The sequence below is a fragment of the Scyliorhinus torazame genome, chromosome 14, assembly GCF_047496885.1.
Source record: "Scyliorhinus torazame isolate Kashiwa2021f chromosome 14, sScyTor2.1, whole genome shotgun sequence".
Taxonomy (NCBI): domain Eukaryota; kingdom Metazoa; phylum Chordata; class Chondrichthyes; order Carcharhiniformes; family Scyliorhinidae; genus Scyliorhinus; species Scyliorhinus torazame.
In genome coordinates, this window is record NC_092720.1 from 125,889,798 (window position 1) to 125,915,530 (window position 25,733).

At 45.8% G+C, this 25,733-nt stretch overlaps 1 protein-coding gene across 6 annotated transcripts in view; it reads left to right on the top strand.

Moving 5' to 3' along the window:
• Nucleotides 1–25,733, top strand: part of LOC140390012 (allantoinase, mitochondrial) — a 124,477-nt gene that overhangs the window by 76,915 nt on the left and 21,829 nt on the right. For 5 of the 6 annotated variants that reach the window (XM_072474812.1, XM_072474813.1, XM_072474817.1 and 2 more), the window contains 6 exons: nucleotides 1,627–1,773; nucleotides 6,520–6,565; nucleotides 9,712–9,805; nucleotides 11,441–11,627; nucleotides 23,405–23,543; nucleotides 24,779–24,951. In XM_072474812.1, coding sequence (XP_072330913.1) covers nucleotides 1,627–1,773; nucleotides 6,520–6,565; nucleotides 9,712–9,805; nucleotides 11,441–11,627; nucleotides 23,405–23,543; nucleotides 24,779–24,951 — 786 coding nt within the window. The remainder of the gene's footprint in view (nucleotides 1–1,626; nucleotides 1,774–6,519; nucleotides 6,566–9,711; nucleotides 9,806–11,440; nucleotides 11,628–23,404; nucleotides 23,544–24,778; nucleotides 24,952–25,733) is intronic. The other variant, XM_072474814.1, reaches the window with a different exon arrangement.

Here is a 25,733-nt window from a genome sequence, read left to right on the forward strand (position 1 = left end):
TACCTCACAGAAAGATAGAGGGAATGGAAAAGAAGTAGATAACAGCAGCAACCCAGGGGGGAGCGGGGGGGGGGGGAGGAATCGGACGGACTCTCAGGGATGTTATTGTATGTGTATTGGTATTTGGTATATGTAATTGTATATTGGATTGTTGGATTGTATTTTTGGAGAGTATTTATCTTGGACAAGGCAGTTGCCATTTAGTTTTGTTTTTTGTTTTTGTTCATATATTACTTATTTATTTGTTTAAAACTGGCCACGGTTATTTATATTGCTTTATTGTTGTGTAAAAGAAACACTACATATTGTTATGTTTGGCCAAAAAACTTGAATAAAATATATATTTTTTTAAAAAGAGAAGCTCAGTCACTGAGTGTGTTGAGAAGCTCAGTCACTGTGAGTGTGTTGAGAAGCTCAGTCACTAAGTGTGTTGAGAAGCTCAGTCACTGTGAGTGCGTTGAGAAGCTCAGTCACTGTGAGTGTGTTGAGAAGCTCAGTCACTGAGTGTGTTGAGAAGCTCAGTCACTGTGAGTGCGTTGAGAAGCTCAGTCACTGTGAGTGCGTTGAGAAGCTCAGTCACTGAGTGTGTTGAGAAGCTCAGTCACTGTGAGTGCATTGAGAAGCTCAGTCACTGGAGTGCGTTGAGAAGCTCAGTCACTGAGTGCGTTGAGAAGCTCAGTCACTGTGAGTGCGTTGAGAAGCTCAGTCACTGAGTGCGTTGAGAAGCTCAGTCACTGAGTGTGTTGAGAAGCTCAGTCACTGGAGTGCGTTGAGAAGCTCAGTCACTGAGTGTGTTGAGAAGCTCAGTCACTGTGAGTGTGTTGAGAAGCTCAGTCACTGAGTGTGTTGAGAAGCTCAGTCACTGTGAGTGTGTTGAGAAGCTCAGTCACTGTGAGTGCGTTGAGAAGCTCAGTCACTGTGAGTGTGTTGAGACGCTCAGTCACTGAGTGTGTTGAGAAGCTCAGTCACTGTGAGTGCGTTGAGAAGCTCAGTTTGTATGCTTATCACAGAGAGGTGCGATGAATGGAGATAAATTAACTTCTCTGTGTCAAGATTGCCAGAACCTCTCTCCCTGGGAGAGGCGAAGCTCCCCCAACAGGACTGCAAATGACAGACACCCCTGTAGAGCACTCCAAACCAAACGTGCACCATTCCCAACCTTCCAGCTGTTCAAAATTGGGCACAAATATCTGAGTTCCCACATCGCTGATCTGCATCCTTTGTGTGAGACTCTGAGCGGCGCTTGGGGACTGGGGGTAGTGGAGAGGGGGGCTGGATGTGAGCGCACTGGTTTTTGATCCCACAGTTTCAGGACTTTGGCGTCCAATTTTGTATTTGAGAAATTTGCAGTCTCTAGTCCAACAGCTTTATCCCTGGTTTAAATATGAATGTTCACTAGGACGGTGGGAGGATTATCCGTGCCATCAATCCAATCTGGCATATTATAGCTTTTAAGTAACTTGATGTCATTTAAAGGTCTGCGCTCAACTTCACAGGCAAAACAAAGATGAAGTAATAGGCATTACTCAAGATCAAAGTTTGAACTGAGTGTCAAGTCAGGCACCAGTCTGATGACTCGAACACACTGTTGCACAGAGTTAATTAATCCCTCTGCTTTATTCCAAGTCTGCACTGCGCCCCATGATTGAGGCTGGAGTACCGGGTTTCAAATGCTTCCTCATTCCCAGTGGAGTGGACGAATTCCCGCATGTCACAGAGACAGATCTGCGGCCAGCCCTGGCTCAACTGCAGGGTACAGGTCGGGTGTTACTGGTAAATATATGCAACCTCTATATCTCATCCTATCTCCATTTAGCGGTCAATAAAGTTCAAGTGTACACACAGTGCTCCCCTAATTGAACGCAAAAGAATAAAGGTCAAGATTTAAATGTTCTGTTTGTGGGTAATTCATTGCAACCATGCACATGGAGCAGAGAAATAGGCAAATCTGGTACGAAACCATCAGCTCAACGCAGAGTGAGCTTTCCATACAGACAAGTGCAGGACTGAAATGGAGAATTTGCTGGACAGGGAATCTCTGGATAGACAGATCAGAGTTCTCATAGAATTTACAGTGCAAAGGAGGCCATTCGGCCCATCGAGTCTGCACCGGCTCTTTGGAAAGAGCACCCTACCCAAGGTCAACGCCTCCACCCTAGCCCCATAACCCAATAACCCCAACCAACACTAAGGGCAATTTTGGACACTAAGGGCAATTTATCACGGCCAATCCACCTAACCTGCACATCTTTGGACTGTGGGAGGAAACCGGAGCACCCGGAGGAAACCCACGCACACACGGGGAGGATGTGCAGACTCCGCACAGATAGTGACCCAAGCCAGAATCGAACCTGGGACCCTGGAGCTGTGAAGCAATTGTGCTATCCACAATGCTACCGTGCTACCGAGTTGAAGCATGGTCCTATATAAAGATTCCCTGGATCAACAGGCCCTGTGTGAAATTGAGTCCTACAATTAGGAACCATTTGGCTATTCAGTTCCAGTGCTCAGACATATACAGTGAGCCCTCTGGATAGACAGGTCCAATTTGAAGTTCATTCACATACAGGGAGCCCTCTGGATAGACAGGTCCAGTTTGAAGTTCATTCATATACAGGGAGCCCTCTGGATAGACAGGTCCAGTTTGAAGTTAGAATCATAGAATTTACAGTGCAGAAGGAGGCCATTCGGCCCATCGAGTCTGCACCGGCTCTTGGAAAGAGCACCCTACCCAAGGTCAACACCTCCACCCTAACCCCATAACCCAGTAACCCCACCCAACACTAAGGGCAATTTTTGGACACTAAGGGCAATTTAGCATGGCCAATCCACCTAACCTGTACATCTTTGGACTGTGGGAGGAAACCGGAGCACCCGGAGGAAACCCACGCACACACGGGGAGGATGTGCAGACTCCGCACAGACAGTGACCCAAGCCGGAATCGAACCTGGTACCCTGGAGCTGTGAAGCATTTGTGCTATCCACAATGCTACCGTGCTGCCCATAAGTTCATTCACATACAGTGAGCCCTCTGGATAGACAGGTCCAGTTTGAAGTTCATTCACATACAGTGAGCCCTCTGGATAGACAGGTCCAATTTGAAGTTCATTCACATACAGTGAGCCCTCTGGATAGACAGGTCCAGTTTGAAGTTCAATCATATACAGTGACCCCTCTGGATACACAGGTCCAGTTTGAAGTTCAATCATATACAGTGAGCCCTCTGGATACACAGGTCCAATTTGAAGTTCATTCACATACAGTGAGCCCTCTGGATACACAGGTCCAATTTGAAGTTCATTCACATACAGTGAGCCCTCTGGATAGACAGGTCCAATTTGAAGTTCATTCACATACAGTGAGCCCTCTGGATAGACAGGTCCAATTTGAAGTTCATTCACATACAGTGAGCCCTCTGGATAGACAGGTCCAGTTTGAAGTTCATTCACATACAGTGAGCCCTCTGGATAGACAGGTCCAGTTTGAAGTTCATTCACAAACAGTGAGCCCTCTGGATAGACAGGTCCAGTTTGAAGTTCATTCACATACAGTGAGCCCTCTGGATAGTCAGGTCCAGTTTGAGGTTCATTCACAAACAGTGAGCCCTCTGGATAGGCAGGTCCAGTTTGAAGTTCATTCACATAGTGAGCCCTCTGGATAGACATGTCCAGTTTGAAGTCAGTCACATACAGTGAGCCCTCTGGATAGACAGGTCCAGTTTGAAGTTCATTCACATAGTGAGCCCTCTGGATAGACAGGTCCAGTTTGAAGTTCATTCACATACAGTGAGCCCTCTGGATAGACAGGTCCAGTTTGAAGTTCATTCACATACAGTGAGCCCTCTGGATAGACAGGTCCAGTTTGAAGTTCATTCACATAGTGAGCCCTCTGGATAGACAGGTCCAGTTTGAAGTTCATTCACATACAGTGAGCCCTCTGGATAGACAGGTCCAGTTTGAAGTTCATTCACATACAGTGAGCCCTCTGGATAGACAGGTCCAATTTGAAGTTCATTCACATAGTGAGCCCTCTGGATAGACAGGTCCAGTTTGAAGTTCATTCACATAGTGAGCCCTCTGGATAGACAGGTCCAGTTTGAAGTTCATTCACATACAGTGAGCCCTCTGGATAGACAGGTCCAGTTTGAAGTTCATTCACATACAGTGAGCCCTCTGGATAGACAGGTCCAGTTTGAAGTTCACGACCACCTTGCAGAATGGGATAGACTTCGAACAGATCTAGCAACTCAAGACTGGGCATCCATGAGGCGCTGTGGGCCATCAACAGCGACAGAATTGTACTCAAACACAATCTGCAACCACATGTCCCTGGCATATCCCCCACTCTACCATTCCCACCAAGCCTGGTGATCAACCCTGGTTCAATGAAGAGTGCAGGAGGGCATGCCAAGAGTAACAGCAGGCCTGCCTAATAATTAGGTGTCGACCTGGTGAAGCTATAACACAGGAAGGACTACTTGTGTGCCAAACAACACAAGCAGCAAGTAGTAGACAGAGCTAAGCGATCCCATAACCAACGGATTAGATCTAAGCTCTGTAGTCCTGCCACATCCAGTAGTGAATGGTGGTGGACAATTAAACAACTCATTGGAGGTCAAGGCTCCACAAATATCCCCATTCACAATATTGTGGGAGCCCAGCACATCTGTGCAAAAGACAAGGCTGAGGCATTCGCAACAATCTTCAGTGAGAAGTGCGAGTGCATGATCTCCTCCAGGGGTACCCAGCATCACAGCTGTGTCTTCAGCCAATACAATTCACTCCACATGACATCAAGAAATAGCTGAAGGTACTGGATACTGCAAAGGCTATGGGCCCTGACAATATTCCGCCAATAGTACTGAAGACTTGTGCTCCAGAACTTGCCTCACCCCTAGCCAAGCTGTTCCAGTACAGCTACAATACTGGCATCTACCTGGCAATATGGATAACTGCCCAGGTGTATCCTCGACACAAGAAACAGGAAAATCCAACGCAGGCAATTACCACCCTATCAGTCTCCTGTCCATCATCAGCAAAGTGATGGAAGGAGTCATCAACAGTGCTATAATGAAATGAAAATCGCTTATTGTCACAAGTAGGCTTCAAATGAAGTTACTGTGAAAAGCCCCTAGTTGCCTGTTCGGGGAGGCTGGTACGGCCTGCCTTGGTCTTCTTTAAAAGCCAGCTATTTAGCCCTGTGCTAAACCAGCCCCTAGCGACACTTATTCAGCAATAACCTGCTCACTGACGCTCAGTTTGAGTTCGGCCAGGATCACTCAGCACCCGGCCACACTATAGCCGTGGTTCAAACATGAGCTGAATGTGAGAGGTGAGGTAAGAGTTACAGTTCTTGACACCAAGGCAGCATTTGATGGTGTATGGCATCAAGGAGCCCTAGCAAAACCGGAGTCAATGGAAATCAGGGGGAAAGCTCTCCGCTGGTTGGAGTCATACCTGGCACAGATCCAGTTTGAAGTCAGTCACATACAGTGAGCCCTCTGGATCGACAGGTCCAATTTGAAGTCAGTCACATACAGTGAGCCCTCTGGATAGACAGGTCCAGTTTGAAGTTAGTCGCATACAGTGAGCCCTCTGGATCGACAGGTCCAATTTGAAGTTCATTCACATACAGTGAGCCCTCTGGATCGACAGGTCCAGTTTGAAGTTCATTCACATACAGTGAGCCCTCTGGATCGACAGGTCCAGTTTGAAGTCAGTCACATACAGTGAGCCCTCTGGATAGACAGGTCCAGTTTGAAGTCAGTCACATACAGTGAACCCTCTGGATAGACAGGTCCAGTTTGAAGTCAGTCACATACAGTGAGCCCTCTGGATAGACAGGTCCAGTTTGAAGTTCATTCACATACAGTGAGCCCTCTGGATAGACTGGTCCACTTTGAAGTCAGTCACATACAGTGAGCCCTCTGTATGTGTCTATTTCAATGCATGCCTTGATCAATGGTCTTCTCTCATCCAGTGCTGATTAAATAGTCTTCCATTTCCTTGCTGTGTTTGGGATTTTAAAATGTTAACACAGACTGCCGGATTTTCCAACATAACAGGACAACGTACTTCAAAGTGATTCTTTTTTTAAAAAACGTGATGCACAGCACAGTGGCAAAGCCCCCTTCACGCACAAGCATGCCTTGTTCTTTATTTACCCCAGATTATAGAAAATAGCTATCACTTAATTCAATGTAAAATGAGATTTGGCTCCTAACCTGAGTGTTTTGAAAATGCATGCTTGAAGCCAATCTCATAACAATATCACACAGATTTCACCAGATCTGGGAGTGCGTGGTGCAACAGTATAAAGACAATTTTATCTAACCCCGTCCACCTGTGTTCTACTGGACCTGCAAGTGTTTGATGGGGCAGTGCAGAGAGAGCTTTACTCTGTGTTTTATGTTAAATGACATAAGATTGGGGAAAACAAACTGGAATGTTGTCCATGTGACGACATTGCACATCATGAAAAACATGAAACAGCTAACAGGATATGTATTGCTTCTTCAGTTCCATGCAGAGAGAGAACTGGAACATGTGAGTCCTTTACTAAACAGTAAGTATAAGAAGTGAAGGATGAATGAAGAATAGCCATGTAAGATTAAAGCTATCAAATATACCCTGTAAATGGTTGATTGCAGTTGTTGGTATGTTTTGAACTTGTAAGAGGGATATCTCCACACAACTACTTATTTGAATAATAATTAAGAGTCTGCAACATTCACCTTACTGCAAAGAAATAAGTCCCATTTTCATTTCAGTTGTTGGACGGGGCCCTCTCATCTAGACTATTTAACAAAGAGCAGATTAAGTCTTCCAGGTGTTCTGACCAAGTTTTATCCCTCAACCAATGTGGACCATGTAAAATAGGCACTGACATGGACCATGTACAATAGACACCGACATGTATCATGTACAATAGACAGCAACATGGACCAAGTACACTAGACACCGACATGGACCATGTACAATAGGGGCAGCACGGTAGAACAAGGGCAGCATGGCAGCACAGCGGCAGCACGGTAGCACAGTAGTTAGCACAGTTGCTTCACAGCTCCAGGGTCCCAGCTTCGATTCCCGGCTTGGGTCACTGTCTGTACGAAGTCTGCACGTTCCCTCCGTTTCTGTGTGGGTTTCCTCCGGGTTCTCCAGTTTTCTCCCACAGTCCAAAGATGTGCAGGTTAGGTGAATTGGCAATGATAAATTGCCCTTAGTGTCCAAAATGGTTAGGTGGAGTTACTGGGTTACAGGGATAGAGTGGAAGCATGGGCTTAAGTGGGGTACTCTATCCAAGGGCCGGTGCAGACTCGACGGGCCGAATGGCCCCCTTCTGCACTGTAAATTCTATGATTCTCTGATTCTAAATAGATACCGACATGGACCATGTACTATTGACACCAACATGTACCATGTACAATAGACACCGACATGGACCATGTACAACAAACACCAGCATGGACCATGTACAATAGACACCGACATGGACCAAGTACAATATACACCAACATGGACCATGTACAATAGACACCGACATGGACCATGTACAATAGACACCGACATGGACCAAGTACAATATACACCAACATGGACCATGTACAATAGACACCGACATGGACCAAGTACAATATACACCAACATGGACCATGTACAATAGACACCGATATGGACCAAGTACAATAGACACCGATATGGACCATGTACAATAGACACCAACATGGACCAAGTACAATATACACCAACATGGACCATGTAAAACAGACACCAACATGGACCATGTACAATAGACACCGACATGGACCAAGTACAATAGACACCGATATGGACCATGTACAATAGACACCAACATGGACCAAGTACAATATACACCAACATGGACCATGTAAAACAGACACCAACATGGACCATGTACAATAGACACCGACATGGACCAAGTACAATAGACACCGATATGGATCAAGTACAATATACACCAACATGGACCATGTACAATAGACACCGGCATGGACCATGTACAATAGACACCGACATGGACCATGTGCAATAGACACCGACATGGACCATGTACAATAGACACCGATATGGACCATGTACAATAGACACCAACATGGACCACGTACAATAGACACCGGCATGGACCATGTACAATAGACACCGACATGGACCATGTACAATAGACACTGACATGGACCATGTACAATAGACACCGATATGGACCATGTACAATAGACACCGACATGGACCATGTACAATAGACACCGATATGGACCATGTAAAACAGACACCAACATGGACCATGTACAATAGACACCGACATGGACCAAGTACAATAGACACCGACATGGACCATGTATAATAGACACCGACATGGACTAAGTACAATAGACACTGACATGGACCATGTACAATAGACACCGACATGGGCCATGTACAATAGACACCAACATATATGGCATACACCAACATAGGATTTAGAGGAGGCAATGGTGTAGTGGTACTGTAACTGGACTAGTAATCCAGAGACCCAGGGCAAGATCTGAGGGACCTATGCTCAAATGCCACCAAGACAGATGGTGCAATTTGAACTCAATTTTAAAAAATCTGAATTAAAAACCATTGTCCTTGCCTGGTCTGGCCTACAACTGAATCTGACTCTTAAATGCCCTCAGAATTGGGCAATAAATGTTGTCCCAGCCAGCGGCTTTCTACACCAACATGTGCCATGTACAACATAGATCAACATGGATATGGTATAACATATAGTAATATGGGACAAGTACATTATACACCAACATGACCCATGTACAACTTTTACAGTTACCAACCATGATCAAGAGCGTTTACTGTCACTGACAAATGACTGTTGAAAGAATGGTTATGACAGGGACTTTTGGAAAGCAAAAGTTGAAAAACTTCAATAATATTATCCCAATGTTACAATCATCCAGCTGTGGCTAGCTGCATAACTCCCATTGGCATTCCCATAGATCAGCCAATCAATTTTAAAATGAAGTATTTCATTGTAGATTGACAAATTATTAGCTGATAAGTGTTAATTCTTCATTTTAGCCTTTTATAAACACATTGTGCTGTAAAATGTCTGATACCAGTTTCTTTCACTGTTTCTGCTTCAGTCCATTCATCTTCAACGTTTTTGCCACTCCCAATCAGTACTTTTTAATGTCTCAACTCTTCCTCTATGCTCCTCTGTTTCTGTCTCCCTCCATTTCTTTTCTTTTCTTTTTTTTTCTGCCCGTGTCCACTGATCTGTTTCTATCTCCCTCTTTGATATTGGTCTTTTTCTTTCTCAATTTCACTGCCTCTACTGCTCTATACCAATGCTCGTCTCCCGTCTCCACCCTTCTCTCCCACATCTCTGTCCATCTTTCCCCACCTCCACCCCTCTCTCCCCACATCTCTGCCCATCTCTCCCCAAGTCTCTGTCCCTCTCCCCTCATATGCCTGTCCCTCTCTCCTCATATCTCTGTCCCTCTCTCCCCATGTCTTTGTTCTTCTCTGCCCATGTCTTTGTTCCTCTCTCCCCATGTCTTTGTTCCTCTCTCTCCGTGTCTTTGTCCCTTTCTCCCATGTCCTGTTCTTCTTTTCCCATCTCTCAGCCTCACTCTGTTTGTCTCTGCATCTGCCTCTCTGTTTCGCCATCTCTCTTAGTTCATGCCACATTTAACTCTGTCCCTGGTCCCTCAGACCCCTGTGATTACACAACATTTCTGGTGACCCGACCTGATGAGATGGAGGTTGAAGCCATTCGAACAGTTATTAAACTTTGTCTCCAGTACAGGTAAATAATTAATTCAACTGCAGATAATGCAACTAGACACCGACATGGACCATGTACAATCGGGGCAGCACGTAGCACAGGGACAGCACAGCTGCACATTGGTTAGCACAGTTGCTTCACAGATCCAGGGTCCCAGTTTCGATTCCCGACTTGGGTCACTGCCTGTACGGAGTCTACATGTTCTCCCCGTGTCTGCGTGGGTTTCCTCCGGGTGCTCCGGTTTCCTTCCACAAGTCCCGAAAGTTGAATTGGACATTCTGAATTCTCCCTCTGTGTATCCGAGCAGGCGCCGGAGCGTGTCGACGAGGGGATTTTCACAATAACTTCATTGCTAATGTAAGCCTACTTGTGACAATAATAAAGATTATTATTATAATTATTGAAAGGTAATCCTCTAAAATACTCACAAACAGACACTAACCATTATAATCCATGTTCAGGATTCTCCTGAAAGAGCAGTGTTTTCTGATCAATGGACCTTCTGGAGTATGCATAAAATAATTGTGTCAACAGCAAATGAATGAATAAGACAACTGGAGTGGGCAAAGTGATTACGGTAACTGGAAAGGGGTAGCAGGTATAAAGGAAAATGGAGTGGGGGCACTGGTCAAAAATGGAAATTACTTTAGGGCAGCACGGTAGCATTGTGGATAGCACAATTGCTTCACAGCGCCAGGGTCCCAGGTTCGATTCCGGCTTGGGATACTGTCTGTGCAGAGTCTGCACATCCTCCCTGTGTGTGCGTGTGTTTCCTCCGGGTGCTCCGGTTTCCTCCCACAGTCCAAAGATGTGCAGGTTAGGTGGATTGGCCATGATAAATTGCCCTTAGTGTCCAAAATTGCCCTTAGTGTTGGGTGGGGTTACTGGGTTATGGGAATAGGGTGGAGGTGTTGGCCTTGGGTAAGGTGCTCTTTCCAAGTGCCGGTGCAGACTCGATGGGCCGAATGGCCTCCTTCTGCACTGTAAATTCTATGATGATGACTTTGGGCAATGAGAAAATGGGAGGTGCGGGGGATATAAAATAACTGGGTGGTGGGAGGGGCCCCAGATGTATTGAGGATTAAAATTTAAAACTAAAACTTTATTTCTTCAAAATTTGAGTTCATTACACTTCCCATTTATTGTCAATTGGTGGAAAATCTAGATCAAACTGGAGTTCCATCTGTGTCAATCTAAGAAAAAGGCCTTCTTGTCTGTTAAAGAGTTCCAAACAGCAAAGAAATCTGAGCCTCTTACACAGTGATTCAAACGCATATCTTGCTGGAGAACACCCAGGCCTATGGGATCTCAATACTATTTCTCTGACTCAATGCCAGACAATGCAGTAATAACCAGGTTTAAATTAGAGATGGGCCTGACTCTATCATCCCTGGATTGCGTTTGAATCCTGCTGCTGAGCAGTATCCTAAACCACAGGCATCGCCCAATTCTGTGTGAAAGGGCAAGGCATCCTCCACTCTGTTCTGATGCACAACAGCACCCAGGACCCTTTGAACAGTCGGTGAACGTTTATCAGTTTCCAAAAGGTTACAAAGGACCTGTACCTTTCCAAGCTTATTTGGTTCATCAGTGGATGGACAAGTCCAGTTGTAGGACTCCAGTCATACTCACTTTCCTCTCTTCTCTCTGTCTCAGAGTTCACTGTCATATTGTCCATCTTTCCACTTCGGAAGCTCTACCCATTATAAACGAAGCCCGTAAAGCAGGGGCTATGCTGACGGTTGAGACCACTCACCATTACCTCTCTCTGGCTGCTGAAGACATACCAAGTGGTGCCACACACTACAAGTGCTGCCCTCCGATTAGGACAAGAGACAATCAGGTTTGGATTCAGCTAATAAGTCCATTTTTAAATTGATTTCAGAATGAAGTTGGGATGTCATTCAAACTAATGCAGCAGGGGCATGGGAACCTGGATTGTAGCTTTAGGGTAAGGGAGAATGAGAGTATAGAGGTCAGGAGCACAGATTTGACGTCGCAGGAGGGGGCCAGTGTTCAGGTAGGTGGTTTGAAGTGTGTCTATTTCAATGCCAGGAGTATACGAAATAAGGTAGGGGAACTGGCAGCATGGGTTGGTACCTGGGACTTCGATGTTGTGGCCATTTCGGAGACGTGGATAGAGCAGGGACAGGAATGGATGTTGCAGGTTCCGGGGTTTAGGTGTTTTAGTAAGCTCAGAGAAGGAGGCAAAAGAGGGGGAGGTGTGGCGCTGCTAGTCAAGAGCAGTATTACGGTGGCGGAGAGGATGCTAGATGGGGACTCATCTTCCGAGGTAGTATGGGCTGAGGTTAGAAACAGGAAAGGAGAGGTCACCCTGTTGGGAGTTTTCTATAGGCCTCCAAATAGTTCTAGGGATGTAGAGGAAAGGATGGCGAGGATGATCCTGGATAAGAGCGAAAGTAACAGGGTAGTTATTATGGGAGACGTTAACTTTCCAAATATTGACTGGAAAAGATATAGTTCGAGTACATTAGATGGGTCGTTTTTTGTACAGTGTGTGCAGGAGGGTTTCCTGACACAATATGTTGACAGGCCAACAAGAGGCGAGGCCACGTTGGATTTGGTTTTGGGTAATGAACCAGGCCAGGTGTTGGATTTGGAGGTAGGAGAGCACTTTGGGGACAGTGACCACAATTCGGTGACGTTTACGTTAATGATGGAAAAGGATAAGTATACACCGCAGGGCAAGAGTTATAGCTGGGGGAAGGGCAATTATGATGCCATTAGACATGACTTGGGGGGGATAAGGTGGAGAAGTAGGCTGCATGTGTTGGGCACATTGGATAAGTGGAGCTTGTTCAAGGATCAGCTACTGCGTGTTCTTGATAAGTATGTACCAGTCAGGCAGGGAGGAAGGCGTAGAGCGAGGGAACCGTGGTTTACCAAAGAAGTAGAATCTCTTGTTAAGTGGAAGAAGGAGGCCTATGTGAAGATGAGGTGTGAAGTTTCAGTTGGGGCGATGGATAGTTACAAGGTAGCGAGGAAGGATCTAAAGAGAGAGCTAAGACGAGCAAGGAGGGGACATGAGAAGTATTTGGCAGGTAGGATCAAGGAAAACCCAAAAGCTTTCTATAGGTATGTCAGGAATAAGCGAATGACTAGGGAAAGAGTAGGACCAGTCAAGGACAGGGATGGGAAGTTGTGTGTGGAGTCTGAAGAGATAGGAGAGATACTAAATGAATATTTTTCGTCAGTATTCACTCAGGAAAAAGATAATGTTGTGGAGGAGAATGCTGAGACCCAGGCTATTAGAATAGATGGCATTGAGGTACGTAGGGAAGAGGTGTTGGCAATTCTGGACAGGCTGAAAATAGATAAGTCCCCGGGGCCTGATGGGATTTATCCTAGGATTCTCTGGGAGGCCAGGGAAGAGATTGCTGGACCTTTGGCTTTGATTTTTATGCCATCATTGGCTACAGGAATAGTGCCAGAGGACTGGAGGATAGCAAATGTGGTCCCTTTGTTCAAAAAGGGGAGCAGAGACAACCCCGGCAACTATAGATCGGTGAGCCTCACGTCTGTAGTGGGTAAAGTCTTGGAGGGGATTATAAGAGACAAGATTTATAATCATCTAGATAGGAATAATATGATCAGGGATAGTCAGCATGGCTTTGTGAAGGGTAGGCCATGCCTCACAAACCTTTTCGAGTTCTTTGAGAAGGTGACTGAACAGGTAGACGAGGGTAGAGCAGTTGATGTGGTGTCTATGGATTTCAGTAAAGCGTTTGATAAGGTTCCCCACGGTAGGCTATTGCAGAAAATACGGAGGCTGGGGATTGAGGGTGATTTAGAGATGTGAATCAGAAATTGGCTAGCTGAAAGAAGACAGAGGGTGGTGGTTGATGGGAAATGTTCAGAATGGAGTTCAGTTACAAGTGGCGTACCACAAGGATCTGTTCTGGGGCCGTTGCTGTTTGTCATTTTTATCAATGACCGAGAGGAAGGCGCAGAAGGGTGGGTGAGTAAATTTGCAGACGATGCTAAAGTCGGTGGTGTTGTCGACAGTGTGGAAGGATGTAGCAGGTTACAGAGGGATATAGATAAGCTGCAGAGCTGGGCTGAGAGGTGGCAAATGGAGTTTAATGTAGAGAAGTGTGAGGTGATTCACTTTGGAAGGAATAACAGGAATGCGGAATATTTGGCTAATGGTAAAGTTCTTGGAAGTGTGGATGAGCAGAGGGATCTAGGTGTCCATGTACATAGATCCCTGAAAGTTGCCACCCAGGTTGATAGGGTTGTGAAGAAGGCCGATGGAGTGTTGGCCTTTATTGGTAGAGGGATTGAGTTCCGGAGTAAGGAGGTCATGTTGCAGCTGTACAAAACTCTGGTACGGCCGCATTTGGAGTATTGCGTACAGTTCTGGTCACCGCATTATAGGAAGGACGTGGAGGCTTTGGAGCGGGTGCAGAGGAGATTTACCAGGATGTTGCCTGGTATGGAGGGAAAATCTTATGAGGAAAGGCTGATGGACTTGAGGTTGTTTTCGTTGGAGAGAAGAAGGTTAAGAGGAGACTTAATAGAGGCATACAAAATGATCAGGGGGTTAGATAGGGTGGACAGTGAGAGCCTTCTCCCGTGGATGGAAATGGCTGGCACGAGGGGACATAGCTTTAAACTGAGGGGTAATAGATATAGGACAGAGGTCAGAGGTAGGTTCTTTACGCAAAGAGTAGTGAGGCCGTGGAATGCCCTACCTGCAACAGTAGTGAACTCGCCAACATTGAGGGCATTTAAAAGTTTATTGGATAAACATATGGATGATAATGGCATAGTGTAGGTTAGATGGCTTTTGTTTCAGTGCAACATCGTGGGCCGAAGGGCCTGTACTGCGCTGTATCGTTCTATGTTCTATGTTCTATAAACCACAATGTTTTCGAGGGACTCTTGATTTGCGAAATTCCATGAGGCCAAAGTGGGCCCTAATAGTCACATTTTCAACCTGAATGTTTTCCAAAGTCCTAAATGTCTAAATTGTGGATCAATGAATTGCATCTATTAAACATGATGTCTGCTGATATCACCTTGGCTTTTCTGCAAATCTCATTTTTTTTTAAATAAACATTTTATTGACGTATTTTTGGTATAGTAACAACAAAATAAACAATATACATGAAACCATAAACATAGTGCAAAAGCCATTTACCTCGCGTGCAGGTCCCACCTTTATTGACCCCCTACTCTAATCTAAACTACTCCCCCCCCCCCCCACCCTCCCCCCCCCCCCCCCCCCCCCCCCAGGTCTGCTGACGATTAATTTCCTGCAAAGGTATTGACGAACGGGTGAACCCTAACAGTGACCCTCTCAAGGCGAACTTGATTTTCTCCAAACAGAGAAAGCTATCCATGTCCGATAGCCATCTCCGACTTCGGGGGCTTTGAGTCCCTCCATGCTAATAGTATCCATCGCCGGGCGACCAGGGAAGCAAAGGACAGAATGTCTGCCTCTTTCTCCTCCTGGAATCCCGGGTCTTCTGACACCCTGAAAATCACTACCTCTGGACTCTGCGCCACCCTTATCTTTAACACCGTGGACATGACGTCCGCAAACCCCTGCCAAAATCCCCTAAGCTTTGGACATGTCCAAAACATGTGGACATGGTTCGCCGGTCCTGCCGCACATTTTGCGAACCTGTCCTGAACCCCAAAGAACCTGCTCATCCGGGCCACTGTCATGTGAGCCCGGTGAACAACCTCAAATTGTATCAGGCTGAGCCTGGAACACGTTGTGGACGCATTGACTCTACTGAACGCGTCTGCCCATAGACCATCCTCTATCTCACCTCCCAGCTCCTCCTCCCACTTGCGCTTTAGCTCCTCGGCCTGCGTCTCCTCACACCCAATAAGTTCCTTGCAAATGTCTCTCACACTCCCTGCTCCTACTCAGCCTCTGGAAACTACCCTGTACTTAATCCCCCTTCACGGTAGGAGCGGGAAGGTTGACACCTGTTTACGTAGGAAGTCCCGCACCTGCAGATGCCTGAATTTGTTTCCCCTCGCCAACCCAAACTTTTCCTCCCAACGCCCTCATACTCGGAAAACTCCCCTCTATGAACATATCCCCCATCTTCTCAAACCCCGCTCTCCGGCATAACCGGAACCCCCACGTCCATACTCCCCGGGGCAAACCGGTGATTATCACGGATTGGGGCCCAGACCGATGCTCCCACTGCTCCCACATGCCGCCTCCACTGGCCCCAATCTCTCAGGGCCGCCACCACCACTGGACTGGTGGAGTACCGTGCAGGCGGGAACGGCACAGGCACAGTTACCAACGCCCCAAAACTGGTGCCCTTACATTAAGCCGCCTCCATGCGCACCCATGCCGATCCCTCCCACACCACCCACTTCCTGATCATGGCTATATTAGCCGCCCAGTAATAGTTGCTAAAATTTGGCAGCGCCAGCCCGCCCTCTCCCCGACTCTGCTCAAGCATTACCTTCCTTACCCGTGGGGTCTTGCCCGCCCAAACAAAGCCCGTGATCACTCTGTTGACCCGCTTAAAAAAGGACCGCGGAATAAAGATGAGGAGACACTGAAATACAAATAGGAATCTCGGGAGGACCGTCACCTTCACCGTTTGCACCCTCCCAGCCAGTGACAATGGAAGCGCGTCCCATCTCCGAAAATTGTCCTTCATTTGGTCCACCCGCTGGGCCAGATTCAATTTATGCAGCCGGTCCCATTCCCGCGCCACTTGGATGCCTAGGTACCTAAAGCCCTTTATTAACCTAAACGGCAGCTCTCCCAGTCACCTCTCCTGTCCCCTCGCCTGGACCACAACTATCTCATTCTTTCCCATATTAAGCTTATACCCTGAAAACCGGCCAAATTTCCCTAGAGGTCTCATGATTTTTTCCATCCCCTCAATTGGGTCTGAAACATACAGAAGCAGGTCATCCGCATAGAGCGAAACCCTGTGCTCCCCCCCCACTCCCCCCCGCCCTCCCCGGACCAGTCCTCTCCAGCCCCTCGAGGCTGTCAGAGTAATTGCCAATGGCTCTATAGCCAGCGCAAACAGCAGTGGGGACAGGGGACATCTCTGTCTCGTCCACCGGTGCAGTCTAACATAGTGCAATGTTGTCCTATTCGTCCGTAAACTTGCCACAGGAGCCTGATACAGTAAACTGACCCAGTCAATAAAGCCCCGCCCGAATCCGAACCGTCCCAGTATCTCCCACAGATAGTCCCATTCGTTGGGAATACAAAAAAGCACGAAAAGACAGAACTCAGGAGAGGTTACAATAGTCCCCATCCCACAAAATATGACACAGTGTATGGAAAGGCTCAGTAAACCAAGGTCCACCACACTAAGAAAACAAAAAGGGACGGTCAATAGAGAATTAAAGGTGCTATATTTAAATGCGCGCAGTGTACGGAACAAGGTAGATGAGCTTGTGGCCCAGATTGTGACTGGCAGGTATGATGTGGTAGGCATCACAGAGACATGGTTGCAGGGGGTTCAGGACTGGCATTTAAACATCCAGGGATTCACAACCTATCGAAAAGACAGAGAGGTGGGCAGAGGGGGCGGGGTTGCCTTGTTAATTAGGAATGAAATTAAATCAATAGCACTAAACGACATGGGGTCGGATGATGTGGAGTCTGTGTGGGTAGAGTTGAGGAACCACAAAGGCAAAAAAAACCATAATTGGAGTTATGTACAGGCCTCCTAACAGTAGTCAGGACCAGGGGCACAAGATGCACCACGAAATAGAAAGTGCATGTCAGAAAGGCAAGGTCACAGTGATCATGGGGGACTTCAATATGCAGGTGGACTGGGTAAATAATGCTGCCAGTGGACCCAAGGAAAGGGGATTCATTGAATGTTTACAGGAGGGCTTTTTGGAACAGCTTGTGATGGAGCCCACGAGGGAACAGGCCATTCTGGACTTAGTGTTATGTAATGAGCCAGACTTGATTAAAGATCTTAAAGTAAGGGAGCACTTAGGAGGCAGTGATCATAATATGGTAGAATTCAATCTCCAATTTGAAAGAAAGAAGGTAGAATCAGATGTAAAGGCGTTACAGTTAAATAAAGGTAACTACAGGGGCATGAGGGAGGAACTGACAAAAATCGACTGGGAGCAGAGCCTAGTGGGAAAGACAGTAGAACAGCAATGGCAGGAGTTTCTGGGAGTAATTGAGGACACAGTACAGAGGTTCATCCCAAAGAAAAGAAAGGTTATCAGAGGGGGGATTAGGCAGCCATGGCTGACAAAGGAAGTTAGGGAATGCATCAAAGCAAAAGAGAAAGCCTATAATGTGGCAAAGAGTAGTGGGAAGTCAGAAGATTGGGAAGGCTACAAAAACAGAGGATAACAAAGAGAGAGTTAAGGAAAGAGAGGATTAAATTTGAAGGTAGGCTAGCCAGTAACATTAGGAATGATAGTAAAAGTTTCTTTAAATAAATTAAAAACAAACGGGAGGCAAAAGTTGACATTGGGCCGCTCCAAAATGACGCTGGTAATTTTGTGATGGGAGACAAGGAAATAGCCGAGGAACTGAATAAGTACTTTGCGTCAGTCTTCACAGTAGAAGACATGAGTAATATCCCAACAATTCCGGAGAGTCAGGGGACAGAGTTGAATATGGTAGCCATCACAAAGGAGAAAGTGCTAGAGAAACTAAGAGCTCTAAAAATTGATAAATCTCCGGGCCCAGATGGGCTACATCCTAGAGTTCTAAAGGAGATAGCTGAAGAAATAGTGGAGGGGTTGGTGATGATGTTTCAACAGTCACTGGAGTCAGGGAAAGTACCAGAGGATTGGAAAATCGCTGTTGTAACCCCCCTGTTCAAGAAGGGAACAAGGAAAAAGATGGAAAATTATAGGCCAATTAGCCTAACCTCGGTTGTTGGCAAGATTCTAGAATCCATTGTTAAGGATGAGATTTCTAAATTCTTGGAAGTGCAGGGTCGGATTAGGACAAGTCAGCATGGATTTAGTAAGGGGAGGTCGTGCCTGACAAACCTGTTAGAGTTCTTTGAAGCGATAACAAATAGTTTAGACCAAGGAGAGCCAATGGATGTTATCTATCTTGACTTCCAAAAGGCCTTTGATAAGGTGCCTCACGGGAGACTGCTGAGTAAAATAAGGGCCCATGGTATTCGAGGCAAGGTACTAACATGGATTGATGATTGGCTGTCAGGCAGAAGGCAGAGAGTTGGGATAAAAGGTTCTTTTTCGGAATGGCAACCGGTGACGAGTGGTGTCCCGCAGGGTTCAGTGTTGGGGCCACAGCTGTTCTCTTTATATATTAACGATCTAGATGACGGGACTGAGGGCATTCTGGCTAAGTTTGCCGATGATACAAAAATAGGTGGAGGGGCAGGTAGTATGGAGGAGGTGGGGAGGCTTCAGAAAGATTTAGACAGTTTAGGAGAGTGGTCCAAGAAATGGCTGATGAAATTCAACGTGGGCAAGTGCGAGGTCTTGCACTTTGGAAAAAAGAATAGAGGCGTGGACTATTTTCTAAACGGTGACAAAATTCATAATGCTGAAGTGCAAAGGGACTTGGGAGTCCTAGTCCAGGATTCTCTAAAGGTAAACTTGCAGGTTGAGTCCGTAATTAAGAAAGCAAATGCAATGTTGTCATTTATCTCAAGAGGCTTGGAATATAAAAGCAGGGATGTACTTCTGAAGCTTTATAAAGCATTAGTTAAGCCCCATTTAGAATACTGTGAGCAATTTTGGGCCCCACACCTCAGGAAGGACATACTGGCACTGGAGCGGGTCCAGCGGAGATTCACACGGATGATCCCAGGAATGGTAGGCCTAACATACGATGAACGTCTGAGGATCCTGGGATTATATTCATTGGAGTTTAGGATGTTGAGGGGAGATCTAATAGAAACTTACAAGATAATGAATGGCTTAGATAGGGTGGATGTAGGGAAGTTGTTTCCATTAGCAGGGGAGACTAGGACCCGGGGGCACAGCCTTAGAATAAAAGGGAGTCACTTTAGAACAGAGATGAGGAGAAATTTCTTCAGCCAGAGAGTGGTGGGTCTGTGGAATTCATTGCCACAGATGGCGGTGGAGGCCGGGACATTGAGTGTCTTTAAGACAGAAGTTGATAAATTCTTGATTTCTCGAGGAATTAAGGGCTATGGAGAGAGAGCGGGTAAATGGAGTTGAAATCAGCCATGATTGAATGGTGGAGTGGACTCGATGGGCCGAATGGCCTTACTTCCACTCCTATGTCTTATGGTCTTACAAGCCAGCTGTTTAGTCCACTGTGCTAAACCAGCCCCTAATCTTAAATCTAACTTCCAACATCTCTCTTAACTGCAGCCTTTTCTGACTGTGTTTTATCTATAGCTCCTCTGAATTCTCCTCCTATAAGTTGCAAATACATTGTCCTGCACCAGTTTCACTGTATTGTCTCCTATTCTAACCCATTCTCACACTGTAGAGGTGATTACTTTGCTCAGCCTCCCCTTCCAGCTCCTGGGTTCCACCAGCCAACAGCATTCTGACTGGATGAGGGAAGATCCTGGGTTTCGTTCTTGCTTGTTTTTGGCGGTCTAATTTCTGAGGCAGGCAGATTTGGATCCTTTTTGGAGTGGAAGTTGGATGAAGCCATCAGGCTGGGCAATGTGACCTGGTGGTCCGCAAATTGATACAACCATGTGCATGCCAAAATTCAGCATTGATAATTCCCTCAGACTGTGCGATTATTGTGGGGATTGGGTGGATGTATATTTTTAGTTCAGGCATGGTAATCGATCACTGGACATCAGCGCAACGTCCAGTCCTGAGGGAGGATGTGTCATCCTTTTGTGGAGTGCTGCAATAACTGATTCCCACCAGTAGGGAGCTGCTGCCGCATCTTAGTCCTACTGAGAGCTACTGTGGTGCCTGATTCCCACCAATAGGAGCTGCTGCTGTATTTGATTGTCACCCAATAGGAACAGCTGCTTTACCCGATTCCCACCAATTGGGAGTGATAATGAAGACGCGATCGTGGGGCATATCAGCACTGTGCTGGCCCCAAGTTGCTGAAGTCAGGTCCTGTTGAGCTCGGCCCGCCTCCACCCCCGACACTGGTGGCACTGATTATCGTTCGCCTCAAGGCCAGTCCAAGTCCTATTTTGCATTATTGTCCATGTTCCACAATGGAGGTAAATCCCCTATCACATTCTGAGAGGTAAATTAGGGCACAGTCTCAGGATAACGGTTGGCTATTTTAGGCTGAGATGAGGAAAAGTTTCTTCACTCATGGCTTGTGAGTGGGCAGCACGGTAGCATAGCGGTTAGCACAGTTGTTTCACAGCTCCAGGGTCCCAGGTTCGATTCTCAGCTTGGGTCACTGTCTGTGCGGAGTCTGCACGTTCTCCCTGTGTCTGCGTGAGTTGCCTCTGGGTGCTCCTGTGTCCTCCCACAGTCCAAAGATGTGCAGGTTAGGTGGATTGGCCATGCTAAATTGTCCTTAGTGTCCAAAAAAAAGGTCTAGTGGGGTTACGGGGATAGGGTGGAGGCGTGGGCTTGAGTAGGGTGCTTTTTCCAAGAGCCGGTGCTGACTCGATGGGTTAAATGGCCGCCTTCTGCACTGTAAATTCTATGATTCTATGAATAACTTGAATTCTCTCCCTAGAGGGAGATGAATGCTCATTCAAGAACAAACCAAGATGAATAGATTTTTTGGGCAGAAAGGAAATCCTGGGAGATGGGATCAGGTGGGGATGTAGAGTTGAGCTACAAGATCAGCGTATAGAAAAACGGAACATGCTCAAGGGGCCATATGACCTACACTCAATCCTATTTCTCATGTTCCGACAATCTGTAGGTTTGAAAACCCAAGTTTGCCTTCAGATGATGATTAATGTAATTGGAACCGAAAAAGTCAAAACAGTGAAACTGATAAAAGGGCTTCTTGAAGAACAAGATTCATCATCACCATGTGTGCTCTGCATGAATGCAGGTCTTTGGCTCATAGAGGTCTTTTCATATCTCTCTATCCTGTAACCTCCTCCAATGTTCAAGCCATCCAATGTTAATATTCTCTTCTTTCCTCCTACCCTTCTTCTTTGAAATCCTCCCCCTGTTACAAGTCTGTTTCCTCTCGGAGCATGTCCAACCCAGTTTCTCTGCCTTGTCCTAATTATGTCCAACGTATTTCTTTTGTTACTTTTTCTGTCCAGGTGATCGTTTCCACTCTGCTCCAAACCCACATTTCAAAGCTATTTAGCAAGCTGATTTCCTCCTCCTATAAGGTCCAAGTCTCACTCCTAATACAAATCAAGATTTTTTCAGAAGTCATTTTTTAAGTTTATTCAGTTTTCCAGTTACTAACCACCACTTTTTTTTAAACAAGTACAGACTTTCCCATCGCTATCCTTACTTCATTGTTGTCTCTTTGACTTATTATTAGGACAAAATTAATGTTCCCAAGTGCTTAATTTCGAATTGGTGTTTTAATTGTTTCATAGACATCATTTATTGTTTGATCGGCTGTAATTATAAGGGGATGCAGGTGGCACTGTGGTGTCTTGATGGACAAGTAATTGTTGGACACAATAAACATGAAGCTGAAGAAGTCAAGACTTGCTTTCAAGTTCTTATTACAGAGATACCATCAGAGCTTAACAATGGTAGCAGAGGTTGGTTCCTGCTAGTAAGGAAAAAGGATTAAAAACTAAGATTTCTTTGGACAAAAGATGGTATTCTGAAGTCTAATCTAGAAGAGTGATTTAGGTAAACTTGGAAAATAAATGGTTGAATCCAAGTGTAGAGTGTTGGGGTATGACTAGCCACCACTGTGTTCTGAGCATCAACCCTATGACCAATGGAAGATGAACTTACCATGTGGACACGGATTATGTCCTTGCCCAAGAAAAAACAAGTAATGGCCTTGGCATTTTAACTGCCGTACAAAAGCAAAATAAAATGCAACGATTTGGATAAGTGGGACTTCGATGAAGGTTTGGATACACTATTAACTTTCATGGATAAAATTTACCGAAAGGATGACTTATCAAATGGGACCTGGTCACATTTTGACAGATTAAAAAAGTCAGAGGATATCTCCATAGAAGAGTAAGTATATAATGGAATTCAGCAGACTGTATACAAGGCTGCAAATATTCAGTCTAGAAATCGCTCAATCAGTGTGGATGCTTAAATTATTGGACTGTGTTAAAGTTACAAATATGGCTAGGCTTCTGGTTTAAAAATATATATATATTATTTGTTCATGGGGATGTGGGTATTGCTGGCTGGGCCAGCATTTATCCCTGAGGACATTTAAGAGTCAACCACATTGCTGTGCATCTGGAATCAAATGTCGATAGCAGATTTCCTTCCGTAAAGGACATTAGTGAACCAGATAGATTTTTACGACAATCAACAATGAGTTCATGATCACCTTTAGACTTTTAATTCCAAGTATTTATTCAAATTCCACCATCTGCCATGGCGGGATTCAAACCTGGGTCCCCAGAGCATTACCCTGGGTCTCTGGATTACTAGTACATGCATTGATGCATGGATGCAATAAGACACCAAATAAAGCTGTTATTAATGCCCTATACTGTCTGCGTCTACGTCGGCTTACAAACTGATTGTGGCGGTGGTAAGTTACTGTCTGTTCCTATGCAGGAACAGCTGTGGTCTGCACTGAGAGCTGGAATGATAGACATGGTGGTCTCTGATCATTCTCCATGCACTACGGATCTCAAACTGCTACAGTCTGGAGACTTCCTTAAAGCTTGGGGAGGGATTTCTTCTCTGCAATTTGGTGAGTCCATTTGTGTCAGCCAAATTCAAACCGCTAACGTGGGTAACACATGCACTGTTGGCATACGGATGACCTACTAGTCAATAGGTCGATTGAACAGTTGGCTCCATTGGTAACACTCTTGCCTCTGTGGCAGAAGGTTGAGAGTTGAAATTCTACTTTGGGACTTGAGCACATAATCCAGCCGCACGCTTCAATGCAGAATAGTCGGGTATTGCCTATCCAAGCTGTTGCAAAAGATCCCATGGCACTATTCGTTGGGAGGTTTGCCTAATGTTCTGCCTGACATTTATCCCTGGACCATCACCACCATAACAAATGAACTGATCCTTTATCTTACTGTTGTGTGTGGAATCTTGTCCTATGTATCCGTCGTTGGAAAAAAACTGACTATACTTTGCAAGTAAACTCCCGACGGGCAGTTTTGTTGTGATGGGGCGGCACAGTAGCACAGTGTTTGCACTGTTGCTTCACAGCGCCAGGGTCCCGGGTTCGATTCCCACTTGGGTCACTGTCTGTGTGGAGTCTGCACGTTCTCCCTGTGTCTGCGTGCGTTTCCTCCAGGTGCTCCGGTTTCCTCCCACAAGTGCCGAAAGACATGCTTGTTAATGAATTGGATATTCTGAATTCTCCCTCAGTGTACCCGAACAGGCGCCGGAATGTGGTGACGAGGAGATTTTCACAGTAACTTCATTGCAGTGTTAATGTAAGCCTACTTGTGACACTAACAAAGATTATTATTAATTAATGGGTTGTGAAGAACTATGGCAGATCCTGTGCGTGTGAAATGTTCTCTATCAATTAAGTTCTCCCTGACATATGCACCATGTACTGTTAACACATAGACCATGGACTATTGAAAAATGGACTGCACTGTCAGCATGTAGACCATTTACTGTCAACATAAACAAGTCTGTATCCACATTGTCACAGGAATGTAGTCACACACCATGTACTATTAGCACAGATACTATGATCATATCTCTTATGACCACCTAAACTAATATAGAACCTATTTAAGTGGTCCTAAATAGTGTCATTGGCAAGTCTATCTCCAAATTTGTTCAGGAGCCATTTACCACGGTCAGCCTTTGGGAAGTCCGTTGGTCATCCTCAAGCGTGCAGAGCAGAAACTGTGACAGTTAGGACTTCGACATTGACTACTGTCTTAAGTATTGGGATGACCATTGCCTGTTATCATCCTCGCTGTCTCTACAATGTCATTCTTTTAAAAGGTCTTCCTCTGTTCTGGACCTCTGCGCGGCAGCGAGGATTCACTCTGCAGGACACAGTGAACCTGATGTGTAAAAATACAGCCAAGTTGTGTAGGATTGAGAACAGGAAAGGGTCTCTCGGTCCTGGTAAGGATGCTGATCTTGTGATATGGGATCCTGACAGCGAGTTTGAGGTAGGTTCCTTGATGTGTTGGGTGTTCTGGGTCACATACAGGTCCCCAACACTTGAAGTAGTGCAACACTATTTATTAAAAGGTTAACTATTTAAACATACTTGAACTGTGGGTAAATACGATACCAGCTTTAACTAAAGACCTTTGCCTTGTCATAACCAGTTGATGCACTCAGCACATGGTGAATGTCTGTGTTGCAGGCTGTGAGCTCTGTGCTCCTAGCTAGCTGCTACTCGAATGAGCGGGAACTCTGATGCCCCCTGTCTTTATAGTGCGTGTGCTCTCATTGGTGATTGGCTGCGGTGTTGTGTATGTTGATTGGTCCCACTGTGTGTCCATCAGTGTGTGTCTGTACCATGATATACTGGTGTATATTATGACAGCCCCCCTTTTATATAAAAAAATGTGCCTGCGTGACAATAAATAGTGTGTGGTGAATGTTCCTGACTATGTGTGTGCAAAATATTTACAGGACTATGTACATAAAACTAAGCTATTTATATGGGAAGGTGCCTGGTGCAGAAAAACAGTGTGTCACACAAATAACGCGATGAACACTATATACAAACCACTTGAATGATTAAACAGAAGAACAGAACAGACCAGAGAGTCCATTAGTGCAAAGTTCACAAATTAAGTCTCTGAGGTGGGTGACGAATTCTGGTTGACCGCCTCAGGAGCCACCAGCTGAGGAGCGGGCTGGACTGCGTCAGAGTTTGGAGGATGCAGAGTGACCGGGATCTCTGCATAATCCAGGTCAGGGACAACAGGAGGGTGTGGCA